Source organism: Podarcis erhardii (genome assembly GCF_964252035.2).
Source record: "Podarcis erhardii genome assembly, chromosome: 9".
Lineage (NCBI taxonomy): Eukaryota > Metazoa > Chordata > Lepidosauria > Squamata > Lacertidae > Podarcis > Podarcis erhardii.
In genome coordinates, this window is record NC_138512.1 from 16163804 (window position 1) to 16181567 (window position 17764).

Below are 17764 nucleotides of genomic sequence, written 5' to 3' on the forward strand. Positions count from 1 at the left end.
CAGAATTCCGTCTCTCTATCATGCCTTTTTGATCTACTAGTTAGATCACACATTTAGGTTATTTTGCTGGTTCAGGACCTAAATATAGATGAGGTGGAACCTGAAAGACAACTGTGATATTTTGAGATGATGTATTATAGCTGCGAAGAGAACTTCAGCCCCAAAGGATAGCTTTGAACTTACTATCTGACAGTTTTGCTTGAATGGCTTTGGGGAAAGAGGGGAGCAGAAGAGAGCAGTTATGGCTTCAAAAGTGGGGGAATCAACCTAACATTTGTCAAAAGAAAAGAAAAGAAAGAAGTGTCAAAGTAACCAACCACAGGTGGACTTAAGCCACAGATGTCCTCAGAGCAGAGCTGGCTTCTTGTTAGAAATCTATAACCTTCTCTGAGTCCTGGTAGTCTTCTATGATCCTTGTCTTAGCAATGTCCGCTTCCCACTATAACTGATCTGTACCCTTTCCCATCTCTATAACAACAGGGATGAAGGACCTCTAGGCTGGGGGCCACATGTGGCCCTCCAGACCTCTCTGTCTGCCCCTCATGATTCTCCCAAAGCTACACACAGTCCTGAACCACATCCCTCATCAGCCCTGTTTACACACTCTTCAAGTCTTGTTTGCCCGGAAGGAAGAGATACGAGTATGGGTTGGTGTAGAAACTAGTCTACCATGCAAAGGTAACATTCACATTTATTGCTCAGCTCACTTTTACTTCTACCCCCTGTAATGTGCATACTAGTAACTCAATACGTGTCACATGGCCCCTTTGAGAGGATCAGCTATGACCTAGCAGGCCAGCTCTTGGAAAGCCAACTCCAAGGGGTGGCCTGGCTGGAGACACTATGACCTACAACTCACATGTGGCCCCTGGAATGCTGCTGGGAAGAGAAGGTGGCCTTTGTGCTAAAGAAGATTCCCCACCCTTGCCTCTTCTCACTAGCAGTTTGTAAGCTGCCAAATTCAGCTTACAAACGCCGCCCATCATTCCAAAAGAAGGGAAGAAAGGGTGAGATTTGGGCCAGGCTACAGAGAAGCCCGAGCATGTTCACAAAACTCTTCTGCATGCACACAATGTGTGTGTGTGCGTGCGTACATGCATACATACAAGTGTGCATGTATAGCTCAGTTGGTTAGATGTGCTGCTGATGACACCAAGGTTGCAGCTTTGATCCCCATATGGGATGACTGCATATTCCTGCATTCAGGGTCCCTACCAATGCTACAACTCTATGATTCTATGTGTGTGCATGGATTTACTGCTAGCTTCTTCTACTGGCACTTTCTCCCTCCAAATGGAATACAGTGAAACCTCTATTTACAGATGTGATCTGTCCGTAAGTCAATCCGGGTTGCTGGTAGAAGCGCCGTTCTGTGCATGTGCAGATGGCAGCAGCCACTTCTGTGCGTGTGCAAATGGAAGAAGCCGCTTCTGCGCATGCACAAATTGCAGCAAACCTGGTATTTACTTCCAGGTTTTCCACAGTCGCAACTTGGATTGGGTCCAAGTAGAGGTGGTCATAAATAGAGGTCCTACTGTACTACCCCAAAGGTTCTCCTGACCTTCAGGGACAGCTATTCAAGAGGCACAGGAGGTTAAAGATTGAAAGGACAGCTGAAAAGCTCCCCACATGCACATGTGTGGTCCTTCAAATTCTGACCTTGCAATATTAGCTTAAGATGTGGAATTGCTGGGAGTTCTCCCAGGAGTGAGTGACTTTAAAAAGATTTCTCCTGGTGGTACTATTGCAAGTAATAAGCAACCACAATCAACCAGGTTTTCTAAATGGCCATCAGTTGAAAATGAATTATAGACTCCATCACCAAGCTTATTAAGAGGCGGAGTAATGGCAGGGATGTGTTTTGCCTTGTTCTCAAAAAATCACTAAGAGGATTTGCCTGCTTAAAAATCAAAGAGCATCATGTGTGCCTGAGTAATAAATTATTATCCCTGCTTCTTACCTTTGGGGAGTCTGAAAGTAATTCCAGGTTTACTATGATGAACAGCAGTGCTTTCCTGTTATGTTCTCGGCATACTGTATACCACTCCCTAGCCACAGCGGTTTAAGACTAGAAGGGCTGACAAATGTCAATATATCTGTTATCCATCACTGAGGAAGAAGAACAAAGCTGTCAGTGTCTCAGCAAAAAATCTGAATTCAAAAGCCCTTGGAAAGCCAAACTTCCAAAAGAAAAGGGAAAAGATGAAGCAGCAGCAGGAACTTAAAGTACTGTCAAGCCACAAGTATAGATGAATGAACCTAGAGTCTGAGCTAATGTCTCTCTCTCCCATACCCTCCAACATTTCTCTGATGAAAATAGGGACGTCCTATTCAATAACAATTTTAATATTGCCCATCTGACTGGGTCGCCCCAGCCACTCTGAGTGGCTCCCAACATATATAAAAACATAAGAAAACATTAAATATGTTAAAAACTTCCTCATGCAGGGCTGCCTTCAGATGGCTCAGGGGTCAGATAACTCCATACTCTCCAACATTTCTCTGATGAAAATAGGGATGTCCTAAGGAAAAGTGAAATATTCCGGGATCGAATCAGAAACTGGGATGGCTTCTGTAAATCCAGGACTGTCCCTGGAAAATAGGGACACTTGGAGGGTGTGCTCTTTGTATATGCTAGCAGTGGGGACCTCAGAGCCAGAGACTAAATATCCCTTCTCTATAAGGCTGTCCCTCTCCCTAGACCAGAGATGGCCAAACTTGGCCCTCCAGCTGTTTTGGGGACTACAACTCCCATCATCCCTAGCTAACAGGACCAGTGGTCAGGGATGATGGGAATTATAGTCCCAAAACAGCTGGAGTGCCAAGTTTGGCCATCACTGCCCTAGACCATCTTATCTCCTCAGGCTACACACAGTACTGGTCCTGTTCTTTGACTGTTTTATCTATGCTGGAATCTGTCCTTGAAAAGATAAAGGGTGGAGGTGTACGTATTTTTGTTTTGGTGTATGTGTGTGAACATGAGTAGAAGCGCCTAACATTTTGTGTGTGACATCGCTCAGCACACTTTCGCATTGGGTCCTCTTCATCCTAAACTTCCTTCGCCCTGAAAAGAGTTTCCCACCCCCAGCATAGGAGAGTGATAGTTAATAACACTAAAAAAAAGAGGTACCATATTTTTTGCTCCATAAGACACACCTGACTATAAGCCACACCTAAGTTTTTAGAGGAGGAAAGGGGGAAAGCCCTGTTTTTTGCAGGATCAGCTCATAGTTGTGCAGCTTCTTTTGCAAAGGGGAAAAGGCCCATTTTTTTGAGGATCAGCTCAAAGTTGTTGAGCTTACTTTGCAAAGGGGAAAAAAATCCTGTTTTTATGGGGTTCAATTCACAGTTCTGCAGCTTCTTTAGAAAAGGAAAGGGAGCCATTTCTACAGTTTCCAGACAGATAATTGAATCAGCCAGTCACATGTCGCTGGGGAAACAAACAGCCTCCATCTGCAGAACATTCAACAATGGAGGCCTGGGCAAGGGGGCGGGGTCAGAAAGGGAGCCAGCGATCGACCACACATTCACTCCATAAGAACCACAGACATTTCCCCTTACTTTTTAGGAGGAAAAAAGTGTATCTTATGGAGTGAAAAATAGGTACAGTGCCACCAAAAAAGGAAAATGGAAACAGGAAAAGCATTCATAGAGCTGATTATAGCCCTGGTGAACAGAGTCTTATAGTATTATGTCATTGGGCAGAGGATGATAGGCAGTAGGCCAAAACACACCCACTTCCATGCTATAAAATGGAGTGCTGGCATGTCCCATTGCGATACCCATCACCTGTTCTGTACCTGTTACTTGCTTCTGAACTGGTAGTTAAGATGGAGCGGGATTCATATTCTTGCAGGGACCCAATTTCTACTCTGCTGTGTGAAAGCGACTGAGTACCAAGTAGTGAGTTTGTTAAAAAACAACTCCTTGATGTCTTTTTTGTTTAGTTTATTGTAATGCAATAATAGCTGTGCATATGCATGGATAGTCCTCAATCCCGTTAGGGTCAGGCCTCAGAGCCATATATTTGGATGGTTTGGGGGAGACACGTTCTACTTCCTGACCAAAGCTGCTGCTCCCTTTGCTCAGCTACCATGCTGCTATCACACTGCTGTGATCAGAGCTTGCCTTTTAAACTTGATTACACTAATCCAGTTGGGAAACTGGTTATACTCAAAGAGGCCCCAGACTATTCATCCATTGCTAGGTTGAGAACCTCACATACAATTGATCCAGGGGAGCAGGTGGCATTGTGGTCTAAACCACTGAGCCTCTTGGGCTTGCCAATTGGAAGACTGGCGGTTCAAATCCACACAATGGGGTGAGCTCCTGTTGCTCTGTCCCAGCTCCTGCCAACCTAGCAGTTCGAAAGCACGCCAGCACAAGTAGATAAATAGGTACTGCTGCGTCTGGAAGGTAAACTGTTTCCATGCACTCTGGCTTCTGTCACGGTGTTCCGTTGAGCCAGAAGCAGTTTAGTCATGCTGGTCACATGACCCGGAAAGCTGTCTGTGGACAAATGCCAGCTCCCTTGGCCTGAAAACGAGATGAGCGCCACAACCCCATAGTTGCCTTTGACTGGGCTTAACCATCCAGGGGTCCTTTACCTTTTACCTTTACAATTAATACAGTTGTGTTCAATTGAAGACCGCTAGAGAGGGTCGGTGACTCTGCTACCCAGGATCACTACTTCTATGCACACAACCATGTTGCATCTAACTGGAGCTGATTAAGGGCCCATGTGAATTTGATACCTGCTTTGCAGGGGGTGTTCCTTTCAACTCTACATTTCTGTGACTTTATGTACAATGCTGTGTACATTTGCTGTACAAGTAAGGAATGATTCCATGAACCTGCACCCACATCTATTCTTATTTGGCCCACTAGATAGGCTTTGCTGTTATCTGCACAAATATCTAGTTTCCTACCCATGTGACCAAAGAAATGCAATTAACAGAGAATAAAGTGTTTCCTTTAATGAAACAGAAGGGCAGCTAAAATGAAACACATTAAAATTCAGAAGAAAGATTGGAAACCGAGTACAACAACATATATTTTGTATGTTACCGGGTGTGTGTGTGTTAATCTAACGTCTAAATTAGCATTCAGTTGCAATTAGGACTGTTACCTGATTAAAGAAATCTTGGTCAATTTAGTGCATTTAAATAGAGATAGATTTGCATATGAATAAGATACTATTGCTTTTAGATTGTCCATATCATGAAAGGAATAATTTTAGAAGGGACATTCTGTCCTGTGTGAGATGAAAGTGGTTGTGTAGGCACACACACACATATATTTTTAAGAGTATGGATGGAAAGAACAATCAGAACAGGGGAAACAAGGCAGTGTCCAGTGAATCTCTTGCCCCTTCCGCCTCTGCACAGACTCTAAATCTGGTCTGCAGGATGGGGCAATCCGTTAAACAGATTTAGCTGCCCCCTTTCCTCTGAGGAGCCCTCAGCTGAATTAACTGAAAGATGTGTAGCTATATCGTCAGATCAAGAGTCAATCTCATAAAATGACATAACACTCACAAAACACTTTCCAGTCATGTAACACTCCTACAGTCTACATAAACACATAGAGGGGTTTGTTGTTGTTTTTTGCAAATGCAAATCATCATCATTGCTTAGAGCTGTTGTTTGTGTGCTCCTAACCATTTCTTATTGCTCTCTCTATTTTTAACGCACCATACGCAAACAGTTTGGAATCTTGTAAAGACTTGTGCGCATTTAATTGTATAGACAGTTGAATGGCTGTTACCATTTACATCAGACTGGCCTACATTGATCTTGTTCTTGAACAATTAGTTCCACAGGGTCTACCATTCTGTTCTACAATATCACCTTGAATTGAATTGATATTCTGTGTCAATATCTCCAGGGTGGTGAATGCATCCCTCACTTTAACTAAGACTGAGGGATTAATCCATTGCTCAGGAGAGCGCCACAGATGCGGATTAAGTCCAATCTGGGAGTAGATGTTTAAAAATTGTTCAAAACGGCCACCAGTCTTTGCAAGATAAAAGCCATATATTTTAATAATTCAAAGGAAGGTTTTGCATTGTGTTATTTCTCCAATTAATTAAGTTATTTGGCTGTTTTCTCTCATTTTGTTTAAGCCAGGCATGTCCAAAGTCCATTTCTTCGGGGGCCTGGTCCGGACCACCGGTCAATTTAATCTGGCCCCTCTGGCAGTATGTCCTGTGGTATGTGGTAAAATCCTAAAAAACCTCAACCACTTTGGGGAAAATTTCTACAAAAATTGTATTTAAAAAAAGCTCAACAACTTGAGGTTGGCCCTCATGCATGCTCACTTCATCAAATCTGGCCCTCTGAAAAAAAATTTGGGCACCCCTGGTTTAAGCCATTTCTAAATGTCAGGTGGCTGCAGAAAAAGCTAGAGATGCGGAAAAAAAATCCAGTTGCCCAGTCACACTGGCATCTAAACTTTGACCGTGGATTCTAGTTCAACCCTCCTTAGTTCTTAATTAAAACTACATAGCCCTATATTTATCACATGGGTGGCAGCATGCAGAGAAAAGAGAATTGGCTCTTTGCTTCCCATATGCTATCCTCCCCAAGATTACATCCCCACTGACCCATGGAAAGTAGGCTTAAAAAAAAGGTGAATGAGACCTTTAAAATGTCTCACACTCATATTGACCAGGATTCCAGTCTCTTCAGGCAGAATCTGGCTCAGCGGCTAGAGGTTTTCCATTCCTAAGAAAACTATTGTCCATAACTACATGGGTGCCAGGCATAGACTGAGCTCTCTGTGAACTGGAGATTCCCTATGTGCAAGCTGAATTCCGAAATGTCCCCAATTTGAAGAGAATACTATAGCCTCCTGGTTGGTCCAAGTTCCATGAGCACATCTTAACACTCTGTGTGCATTGGAACCACTGAATTTCTTTTTTAAAAAATTCACCAAAATTGTACATGCACCAAAAATGGAAGAGAAAATGAGTGTGCCATCTCAGTCAGAACATCCACAGAGCTTTGAAAGAATCGGAATGAATTTTGATGAGACACCCAAAATTGCTGAGGAAAGTCTCACACATCCCTGGGTTATTAGATTGTGCCCAAGTTGAAATGGTAGACAAATGTAGCGGTTCCTCCTCAGCGAAGCATCTGATGAACTCCAATGAAAGTCAAACAAGTCATCCTAACACTAGCAGTGTATCAAGGGGATATCTGTAGATACTTGCGTTGTATTTTATTTAAGGAAACAAACTGACAATGCAAAACCAACTCCTAAAAAATATTTTCATTCTTGGCTGGCACTCGAGAACCAAAACTTAAAGCTTCCCTTCTTGTTCTTTGTTTACAGATTCAAGACCTTTACCAGATGTAGCCCTGACTGGGAAGTGCACTCGGGAATGTGATGAATACGGCCATTCAGACTCGTGCTGGATGCCTGTCCGCACTTCACCCGAAAGGAAGCAGAAGAGCCAGCCAAAACTCTCCACTTTCATGCCTGTTGATGAACGGGGCAGTCAAGAGAAGCTGGCCAATGGAGAAGCCTCCCTGATGGGTGACCGCAACAGAAACCTCCTTAATAAAAAGTTGACCTCATCCTATGAGACCTTCAGTGCAGCTAGTTTCAGCAAAAGTGAAGAAGCCAACCCAGAGGATATTCCCCTCACACAGACAGGGGAATACAAGCCATCTCCTGTCAACACTTTAACTAGAAGAGAAGTTTACCTTTAGGCGACAAAGAAGCAACAATACGGTTCTCTCATGTATTGGAAGGGGATAAAAGGCAAAAAAACAAAACCTATGAATCAAAATGTTTTTAACTCAAAAATAAAGGAAAGTCCATTGAAAATGAGGGGGCTACCAAAGAGACAAGAGCTTGGCCTGCCACTTCTGCCTCCATGCCAGGCATTTGCGTATCCTGTCTGCCTGACTATACTGTACAATGTAGAAACCATTGTTGTTCCTGCATGCCTAATTCCCTGCTCACCAATCTTTATTTTCCTAAATTTATGGTTGTAAATTCCTTTCAAGGTAACAAGTCTGAAATTTAAAAGAACTACAGGAACTGTTGTCCCTCATCCCTTCCCCGCCCCCCACTGCTGAAGCATTGCTTAAGCCACTCTGGTTATCATTTGGTGGTTATCTGGCTTGTTTGCAAGTCGAGGGGTGTGTGAGAGAATTATTACATACGTATAATTTTCCTGGGATACCATCTGAATATTGCTGGTTTCCATCAGAGATATGCCTCCAGAAACCATTCAAAATTAAACATATAACGGGGATGGTTTTTCTTTTTCTTTGAAAGAAGCACTTTTTGAAGATCTCGGCTTTAATCCTGTTGCGTGGCTGGAAAGAGCAGAAAACATATTCAGTCTGAGATTATAATCCCAAATATGTTTCCCTATAGTCATGAACTGTTCAGTTTTATCCATAACTACTATCTCTGCCTGTACTTTCATACTCTCTGACATTATCCTCCTCCTCTTTCTCTTCCTCTCTTACTGTGGCATTTTAAACTTCAGCATAAACAAAATGATGGTGGTATATCATGGCGTCCTAAGGATAAACTGCTATACTGGTGTCATTTTTACAAGACCGGCATTTAGCTTGGATGACCACAGTAACTAAAAGGCCAAAGAAAAAACTGTGGATCCGGAGAATTGCTCATTGGTCTTGGGCTTAGGAAATCTGACACAGACGCACACAAACACGTAAGCGTATTTTCCACACACATTTTGCACAGCAATCTATGCCGCAACCCAGATGACGTAGCCGTTTCAAAATGGATTTTAGCTGAATCCCCAGAGGAACTGGTCACACGAGCTAGCTGGTGACAGCATGGCACATCATAAGCTACATATAGTAAAAAAGATGCTCCCGTTCCAGGGTTTGTTCCTTAGAAGGTTTCATATCCATTCAGGATGAGCTCCAAAAACACGTTGAGAGGGAAATCTGAAAAAAGAGCAAAAACAAAGGCAGTGGGAAGGAAGAACATGCTTCAAGTCAAGTATGGCATCATCTTTGTAGAGAGTGGATGCTAAACCTTCGATTATCAGTGTTCCAAGTTAATCATTTGCTCTTGGCAAAGGTATTATGCAGGTTTTCTTAATACACAAGTGCATTTAAGATGAGTCCTGTGCAATATATGTTGAGACTCAAGGCGACTGTTAGTCTTGAGTGATGTCACCACCGACGTGCTCTGTGCAAAAACAAGTTTTGCTTGTGACAAGCTTCAAAAAATAAATAAATCCAAACCTGATCATGATGGTGCAGAGCTCTGGGCTGTGACAGTTCTCATAGTTTGCACTATATATAAAGTGGATAGGAAAATGGACCAGATATATTTTGTGCAATAAGGAGTTACAGAGTGTGTAGAATCTGAACTAGTTCTGTATTGATAATGTTGTAGTAATAAAGAATGGCTGAGCTTGGACATTCGAATCAAACTGACAATCGGTCGATGCAGTGGGGACAGCTTGAGAAGGGGTGCAAAGACAGAAACTAGCCCCTCCGGTTGTTTAACTTGGCATTAAAGCATGACTAGATGGTTCTAGTAGATTGTAGTGACAAGATAGCTTGGGTAGTTTATTGCTTTTTTTAAAAAAAATGACATAGAGTATAATATTAAACAGTCGGAAATGTGAGCTGAACAACTGGTACAAACTCATCACAACTTTTGTCTTTTCAACTTTCTATAGCAAAGTGCCCTTTTTATTGTACATCTTCCTTACTTTTTTGTATTTTATTTTGAAATTAGTTTTTTTGTGTAGCAGTTACAAATGGGCACATATTATAAAGGGGGAAAATTAAAGAGGTTAGGAGTGATTGATCATTCTAATGCATAGTTGCTTTTTAAAGAGAAAATTCAGAGATGCAAATTTGACTTCGTTAGAAGACTGATTAAATCGGTTACTGCATTGTATAACCTTTCAGTATCTGCCAAGGATAAAAGGCTTCTCATTTACATTAAAACTTACACATTTCTTGCAGGTTTCAACAGAAAATGCAATCATACCACCTCACTGGTCAAGAGAACTATTTTTAAAAATAAAACCCTTATATATTGAATATCCGCTTGAGAACCATTAGATAAGGCAGATCTAAACAAACTATCTTTCTTTTTAACTTTTCTGGAAAGCCAATACAGATCAGAGAAGGCCTTCAGGATTAACTGGATCAGAAATCACTCCCCATTTTGTGCGCTAAATACAAGTGAATCTTGTGATTGAGGAAATTACCTTTTTATTCATAGAGCTAAGAAGGGCACAAAGGGATAACAAAAAATACAGTGTACTTGTATGTATTTGCAGTAATTCTAGTAAAACCTAGCCATCAAACCATAGTCAATTGCTTCTTATGACCCAGCATGAGACACAAATATATTTTTGTGGTTTTTTCCCCATTTGAAATTAGTTAAATCTGGTGACACTCCATATATAGAGTGCTTTTGTAAAAAATAATAATAATAATAAAATGAAAGTGAAAATTTTTAGAGTGAATGCAAAATATGCAACTGTGCCTTTTATACCTGTTGTTATGGTAAACATGGTGGTTGGGGTTGGACACTAAAAATTTATGGGCTATTCCCACATTTTTTGAACCTGTATATTTAACCATGTTTATTTTCTGAGAAATAAAAGATGATATATTTAAAAAATGCCTTCTACCAAACTCAGATAATGGACCAGTCTTAAATATAATTCATTATTAAAAACAAGAATCTGCTTTTGGAATAGGACGTTTGTTAACTGAGAGGGGAAAAAGTACTATATTTGTCTCAGTAGCAAGATGTTATGAGTCTGTTTGGTAGAAAACTGTTGATTTATTGCTTTTTGAAAAAAAAATCCTTTTAGCAGGTTTTTTTTTGTTTTCATTTCATGAGACGACTCCTATTGTTTGCTTTTTAATTTCACAAGAAGCTCAAAGAAACTGTGCATGTCTTTTACATTGGACACATTTAGAGATTGACGCATCACTTATATAACTTTATACGAATTAGAAAATGTCGTATTAACTTCAATCTAAACTCTAATGCTCATTCCAACCTCCAGTTATGCTAATATTTAGTCAATCTAATTTCTGACTGGCCTGCTGCCTGAGTTTCAGAAAACAAGGTAGATGCTATTTTTCTGTAGGGGAAGAACTCAAAGGAGAGATTGAAGGTGCTTGGCTGAAAGACTACCCTGGGGAGTTGTCACATAGAAAAACAAAACAAAACACAAAGATGTAGGAAAATGAAGAGAGGGGGCAAAATGAAGCTACCATAAATGCAGCCATCACTAAAAGACTTTTACAGCATTGGAAGAGTTGAAGAATATAACCGTTTTGCTTATATTCCATCACTGATAAAAGATCCACTGTTTCCTTAATCGCTGAAAGAAAGAAGATGGACAATGGTAGAGACAAACCTCATCCCAACATTAATGTTGAGCAGTTGCCTGAAGAGCATAGTATAAGGAAGAAGGAAGCATTTTTCAGCTACCTGGGGTACACTTTCAGACATTTCTTGTCCTGAATTTCGAAGCACTTACATTCAGTGTGGTTACGATCTGTTTGTAATATTAATCATTGACTATTGTTCTGCAACTTGGATGTTGATAGTGAAGCAGAGAACAACTTATCATTGTTTATTATGAGTCACTATGCACGCAACTATGCTAAAAAAAAAAATGAAACATGGCAAAAATGTATTCAACGCTAGTCCACCTCTATTTATGAAAGATTTTGCATAATTTAATTTGCTTTTGTACAGTTTTATGTAAATAAATTGCTTGTCATTTTTGTCTCTGCAAATTAAAATATAACATGTTCAAATGGTCACCCATTTGTGTGCTTTCTACATGGAATATGGAAGAAAATGCATTCACTTGTAAAGACAGGAATATGGAAAAGGTGGTGCTATTGTGAATTAACTGCTTACAGATATTCTTCTATGTCATCATCAGAGAACAAACTCTAATTATATGTGATTCATATGATAAACCAGTTGCACACATATAAGGTTAAAATGTATGTTTATCACCTAATAAGAAATGCATCTCAGTCTTATTCCATCCTATCCCGAATAAGGTGCTCATATTGAAATTGCTCATCAATGAACTTCTTAGGCTTTTAAGCCTAGAGTAATCTGTTAAGAAGAAAGCAGTTCTTCCCCTGCTTCCATCAATCAAGATTCACTGTTCTCTGAACATGGTTGGCAAGTGACCTTATTGAGTTTCCTCACTTTGACTTAGGGGATCATAAACATGATTATGTGGATGCACCAAAGTTTGTTACATGGATGATTTCCCCTTCTCCCTTCACTTCTGACAATGCCCATTGCACCTGTCTTCACTCATGCAACGCTTTACCATCACTGTTTTTCTTCATATGCCAACTGCAGATGTGGCAACACTCCACTCCCGCCCTCCAACACACTCTGAAAAACTGTGTACAAAAGTATTTTCTGTGGGACAAAGAGCTTCACTCTTCCTCGGAGTGAACCTTGTCTTTATATAGCACTTTAGAACAACAACAACAACAACATACCCTCCAACATTTCTCCAATGAAAATAGGTACGTTCCATTCCATAACGACAATTTTACTATTTTATACCCCACACATCTTACTGGGGTGCTCCAGCCACTCTGGGCAGCTTCCAACATATATAAAAACATAATAAAACATTAAACATTTTTTAAAAACTTCCCTATCCCTTCAGATAGCTTGGGGATCAGATAACTCTATACCCTCCAACATTTCTCCACTGGAAATAGGGCCATCCTAAGGAAAAGTGGGACATCCCGGGATCAAATCAGAAACCGGGACAGCATCTCTAAATCAGGGACGTCCCTAGAAAATAGGGACACTTGGAGGGTATGTCAACAACAGTTTATTCATTATATCCCACCCATCTGACTGGGTAGCCACAGTCACTCTGGGAAGCTTCCAACATAATATAAAGGCACAACTGAACATCAAGTATTCAAAACTTCCCGACACAGGGCTGCTTTCAGATGTCTTCAGAAAGTTGTATCATTGTTTATCTATTTGTCACCACAATCCTAAGATTAAGACTCTCATGCTCTAGTCTACCTACTGAGCTGTACTTCAGGCTTGGGCCCCTGAGATTTGCATTGTGTACCTGCCTGCCTAGAAGTCCAGCAACAAGAAGTGGAAATAAACAAGCCGATTTCCCAAAAAACATTTCTTGGTCAAAACCCTTTCCAGTAGACCCTTTCTGCCACCATGTTGTGAGTTGCAGCAATCTATTCACCGGTAGGAGATGGAAGACTGCATTTTCTTGCCACAGCACAGCTGGTTTCAGTATTTTAATAAATTAAATAAGATATATGTACTGCTTGATAAAAACAACACAAACCTCTCTAAGCAGTTTGCATAAAATGATGTTGATAAGAACATACAGACATGAAAACATATAGACATAGTAATGTTATCAGAACATAAATAAAATTAAATCTGTTGATCTTAACTATTAAATCTATATCCCACCCTTCTTTCCAAAGGAATGTTGTCTCATACATGCATAGATACACACACACACATATACACAATGCCAAAACAATGGGTTTTTTTAACAGGCATTGAAAATAGTATGAAGGTGTTAACTGCTGCCAAACTAAATGACCGATTCCTTTGAAGTGCAGAATGAACATTGCATGGCACTTGTAAAAGCGCCAGTTCTGCAGACTGAAACAGTTGGGTGGATGCAAATGGAGATGCAAAAGGCGATCCTTCAAGTAAACTAGCCCCAAGCTACCAAAGGCTTTTAACACCTTGAATTTGGCACCGGGGAAGATCATTGAACAAGAGTGGAATATGCTGACAGGGTCTCACTTTTGTCAGTATTTTTGCTGTGCATTCTGCACTAACTGGAGTTTCCAGACCAAATACAGGGGAAGCCCCGCAGTGCATTGTGGTAATAGAACATTGAAATTACCAATAACTGAACTACTATGGCAGATCATGAAAGTGTCCCTATTTTGCAGGGACAGTCCCAGATTTACAGAAGCCGTCCCAGTTTCTGATTTGATCCCAGAATGTTCTGCTTTTCCTTAGGATGTCCCTGTTTTCATTGGAGAAATGCTGGAGGATATGGAATAGGCTGTCCCTATTTACATTGGATAAATGTTCAAGCGTTTGCTGTGGTCAAGCTATCCTGTTCCAGAATAGGCAGGGAGAATGCGGCAGAGGTACTGAACTCGTCAAGCTGTTATTTAGTACTCTTCCCCTAAAAATTAATACAAGATTCTAGAATGGTTGCTGTTTATATAACATGGATATAAGGCAGCCACCCTAACCTACTGTTTCCATATAAGAAACAATCATTCTTATATGCCTTCTTCACAGCTCTGGGAGGGCTCCAGCAGGGTCCTAAAAAAAAACCAACATAGCCAAAGGCTTAGCTCTTTTTTAAAAACTTAACAAGTATTTTTTGAGATTATTACTTTTAAACTTTTTCAGAAATTTTCAAAAATATACGTTTCAAAATCTTGCTAAAATTTGAACTGATGCTCAATTTCTCGTCAGCTCCGAATAAGCAAGCCCCCTTTGCTTAGATCTGCAAATCACATTATATGTAGGTCCTTTTATTAGATCAGAGCAAAAGCTCAGAACTTCAGAGATGCCTGCAGGGGTCTGAAATGGCCAGTGTTAAAATAGCTGTGATCCAGCAAGCTGCCTGCACAGCTGGGTCCCACTGTTGGGTACGGAAGACAAAGCACACAAAAGGAAAGCCAGTCCATAGCCTTCAGCAGAGAAGACCCTCCTGCCCCCTCATGGTGCTGACTTACTGAAACGTAGCCTTGCTAGAGGGAATAAGATTAATTAGCACATCAGAGAAGCAGAGATAATTCCAGATGTGCAGATATGTTTCTGAGAAATATCATCATCATCAAACCTTTTTCTGGCATCACATACAAACATCCAAGAAATACGTTCCGGGTGCATGTCAGTGACAGAAAAAGAGACCTTCATTTATTTCCCCTAAAAATCAGGCTACATGTGATACTCTGCCAGTATTATGCTGCAACTTTGAGCAGGAGACTGGGAGGGGATTTGCAGAATCCTGTCTCTTCCTTCCATTTTTTGCACCCAAAATATGGCTGGTTTCCCCACTCCTTGAGAAGGAAGAGAGAGAGAGAAAGATCCTCATATTTGAGTAGGAAAGCAGATTGGAGAATTGTGGGGAGGAAATGGGAGATAAGTTAAACACTCCTATTTGCTGACGCTCTGTTCAAGGGTGTAATCTCTAGAGCAGGGAGGTCCAACTCTTCATACAAAATGGGGCATAATAGTACTTTGACCCAAAACCTGCAAGCCACACACTGCCTTGTTGATGCCCCTTTCCCAGTCCTCATGCTGCCTTCCTAAAAGCAGATAAGCAAGTTACAGGGCATGGGAAGAAGGCACGAGGCTCTGGCAGGCTCCTAGAGCCCTCCCAGCTATTCCCCAAAGCTGGGAAAGCACTAACTAGGCTTTGGGAAGGAAGCCAGAGACCTCTAGAGCCATCCCAGAGCTCTCCCAGAGTTGTGAAGAAGACACATAAGAATGAATGTTGGGTAAAAAAAGTGAAAAATCAAGGCATACACCAGTCACCTCTGTGACAAAAAAACCATGGAAACAGTAGATTATGGTGTATGTCTTGTATCCATGTTATATATGGTAAACAGCAACCATTCTGAAATATTGTATTAATTTACAACTAATCCACCTCCTTTGCAGGTGGGGCTAAACACTGAAACCAGGGGCAATAATGTGCTGATATGTAATGTTATTTTCTTTTTTTCTTTTTCAATTCTTAATTCAAATAATAACCACTCTTTTAACTAGAAAGGTGAAATCCTCTGCATGTTAAGTTTTATTTCTGATAAACAATCTCTGGAAACTTTATTTTAAGCTGCAATGTGCAAACCACCACATGTTTAACTAAATGTAAAATTAGTAAAGTAACTTTTCAGGCTTATCAGAACATCCTATTTGCCTGTAAATTCTAGCACTGGTTCATTTTAAACAGAGCTAATCTGTTACAAATGCCAGTTCCATCCATTTCTAGGCAAAAATAAAATGCATGACTCACCACATCATTTCTCTTGCTGACTTGTGTGATGCCCCATGATGATGGAGACTTGATACCCATCTGTCCCCATGCTTGAATCCGCATAGGTATCTTCCAGACATCAAACTTGTTTTTTGTTCCCTGTCACTGCTAATGTGCACCAAGCTGTCTATGAATAAAAGCACACAGAGAAAACAGAGAGTCATTCCTGAGATCAGCAGCCATTGCCCCATTGTTCCCTACAAGTTGCAGATAAGCTAGAATGGGGCTGAATGATCACAAGAAAGTTTTAAGTAAATGCAAGAAACTGACTTGGTTCAAACATAACTCTCTAAGCCAGGGGTCAGCAAACTTTTTCATCAGGAGGCTGGTCCACTGTCCCTCAGACCTTGGGGGGGGGATGAACAAATTCCTATGCCCCACAAATAACCCAGAGATTCATTTTAAATAAAAGCACACATTCTACTCATGTAAAAACATCCTGGACCGTCCTCAGGTCAGATTTAGAAGGCGATTGGGCCGGATCTGGCCCCTGGGCCTTAGTTTACCTACTCATGCTCTAAGCCAGCCTTTCTCAACCTTGGGTCCCCAGATGTTTTTGGCCTACAACTCCCATAATCCCTAGCTAGCAAGGCCAGAGCTCAGGGATGATGGGAGTTGTAGTCCAACAATATCTGGGGACCCAAGCCAACCATGGCTTTGCGGCTTTGCAGGGACAAGCAAACATGCAGACTCCTACAGAAGAGATCATGTCTGCTTTGCTCCTTTCCAGTTTTTCTACTGCTTCACTAAGCCGTGCTTCAGTTTAGTTTAGTTTATAGTATAAGCCATGCTTTAGTTTTGTTGATAGTCACAGTTCTGCATCCCAAAGCAAGTTACACAGTCTCCCACATTTGGCAGCCTCAAATTGTGAGTTTTGACATATTGAAGCCAGGATCCAAGTGTCACTCTTTTTCTTGTGCTACTGCAGCACAAAGCAGCTTTCAAACACACAATTTCTTCAAAATCATTAAACAGTTCCCATCACCAGACATGCAAAAAGCACAAATCAACAGCATTTCAAAAACTATTGCCAAAACTTGCAGGAAAGATCCCTGCAACAGTAAACAGCACAAACCCCACCTGTACACCATGTGCTTGTCTACATGGCTCTTTGTCCTGAACTACTGACAGTGTCCCCAGTTCAAGAAGATTAACAGCTACTTCTGTTCCTACTCTGCTTCCTACCAACATCTCTCAAACACTTCATGGGCCCAAACAAAGCCTCCCAGTGGCTCCCGTTCCCCCCAAAAAAGTATTTGCTTGGTGCCTAACACCTGGCATGTCTCCCTGGGGAGCAAATTCCAGAAGTGTGGGCCACCACAAAAAGGCCCGTTCCTGTGTTGCCACCCCCAGAACTTCCTGCAAAGGCAGCACATGAAGAAGAGCCTCAGATGACGGTTGCAAGGTCTGTTTTGTTCACGTGAGAGAAGGCAATCAATCCTTCAGGTACTGGAGTTCTGTGCCACCTAAGGATCTATAGGTCAAAACCAGCACTTTGAACTCATCCTAGAAACTGACTAGTAGCTAGTGAAGTCATGCCAGAAATGACTGAATTACATGAACCATTCTGGGGAGATGTCTGTAACATGGTTATATAATGCTGTGCTTTAAGGTGCAGAAGCACTCTGCACACAACACAGCCGTTGTGGCTTCAACCATGTAAGGTAGGCCATTTCGGTA

General features: G+C 41.2%; 1 protein-coding gene across 4 annotated transcripts in view; it reads left to right on the forward strand.

The window, feature by feature from the left end:
• The window catches only part of PCDH7 (protocadherin 7), a 417383-nt gene extending 407804 nt beyond the window's left edge, over window positions 1–9579 (forward strand). For 3 of the 4 annotated variants that reach the window (XM_081875647.1, XM_081875648.1, XM_081875649.1), the window contains exon 3: window positions 7336–9579. In XM_081875647.1, coding sequence (XP_081731773.1) covers window positions 7336–7715 — 380 coding nt within the window. In that variant the 3' untranslated portion in view covers window positions 7716–9579. The remainder of the gene's footprint in view (window positions 1–7335) is intronic. The other variant, XM_081875652.1, reaches the window with a different exon arrangement.
• The last annotated feature ends 8185 nt before the right edge of the window (window positions 9580–17764 follow it).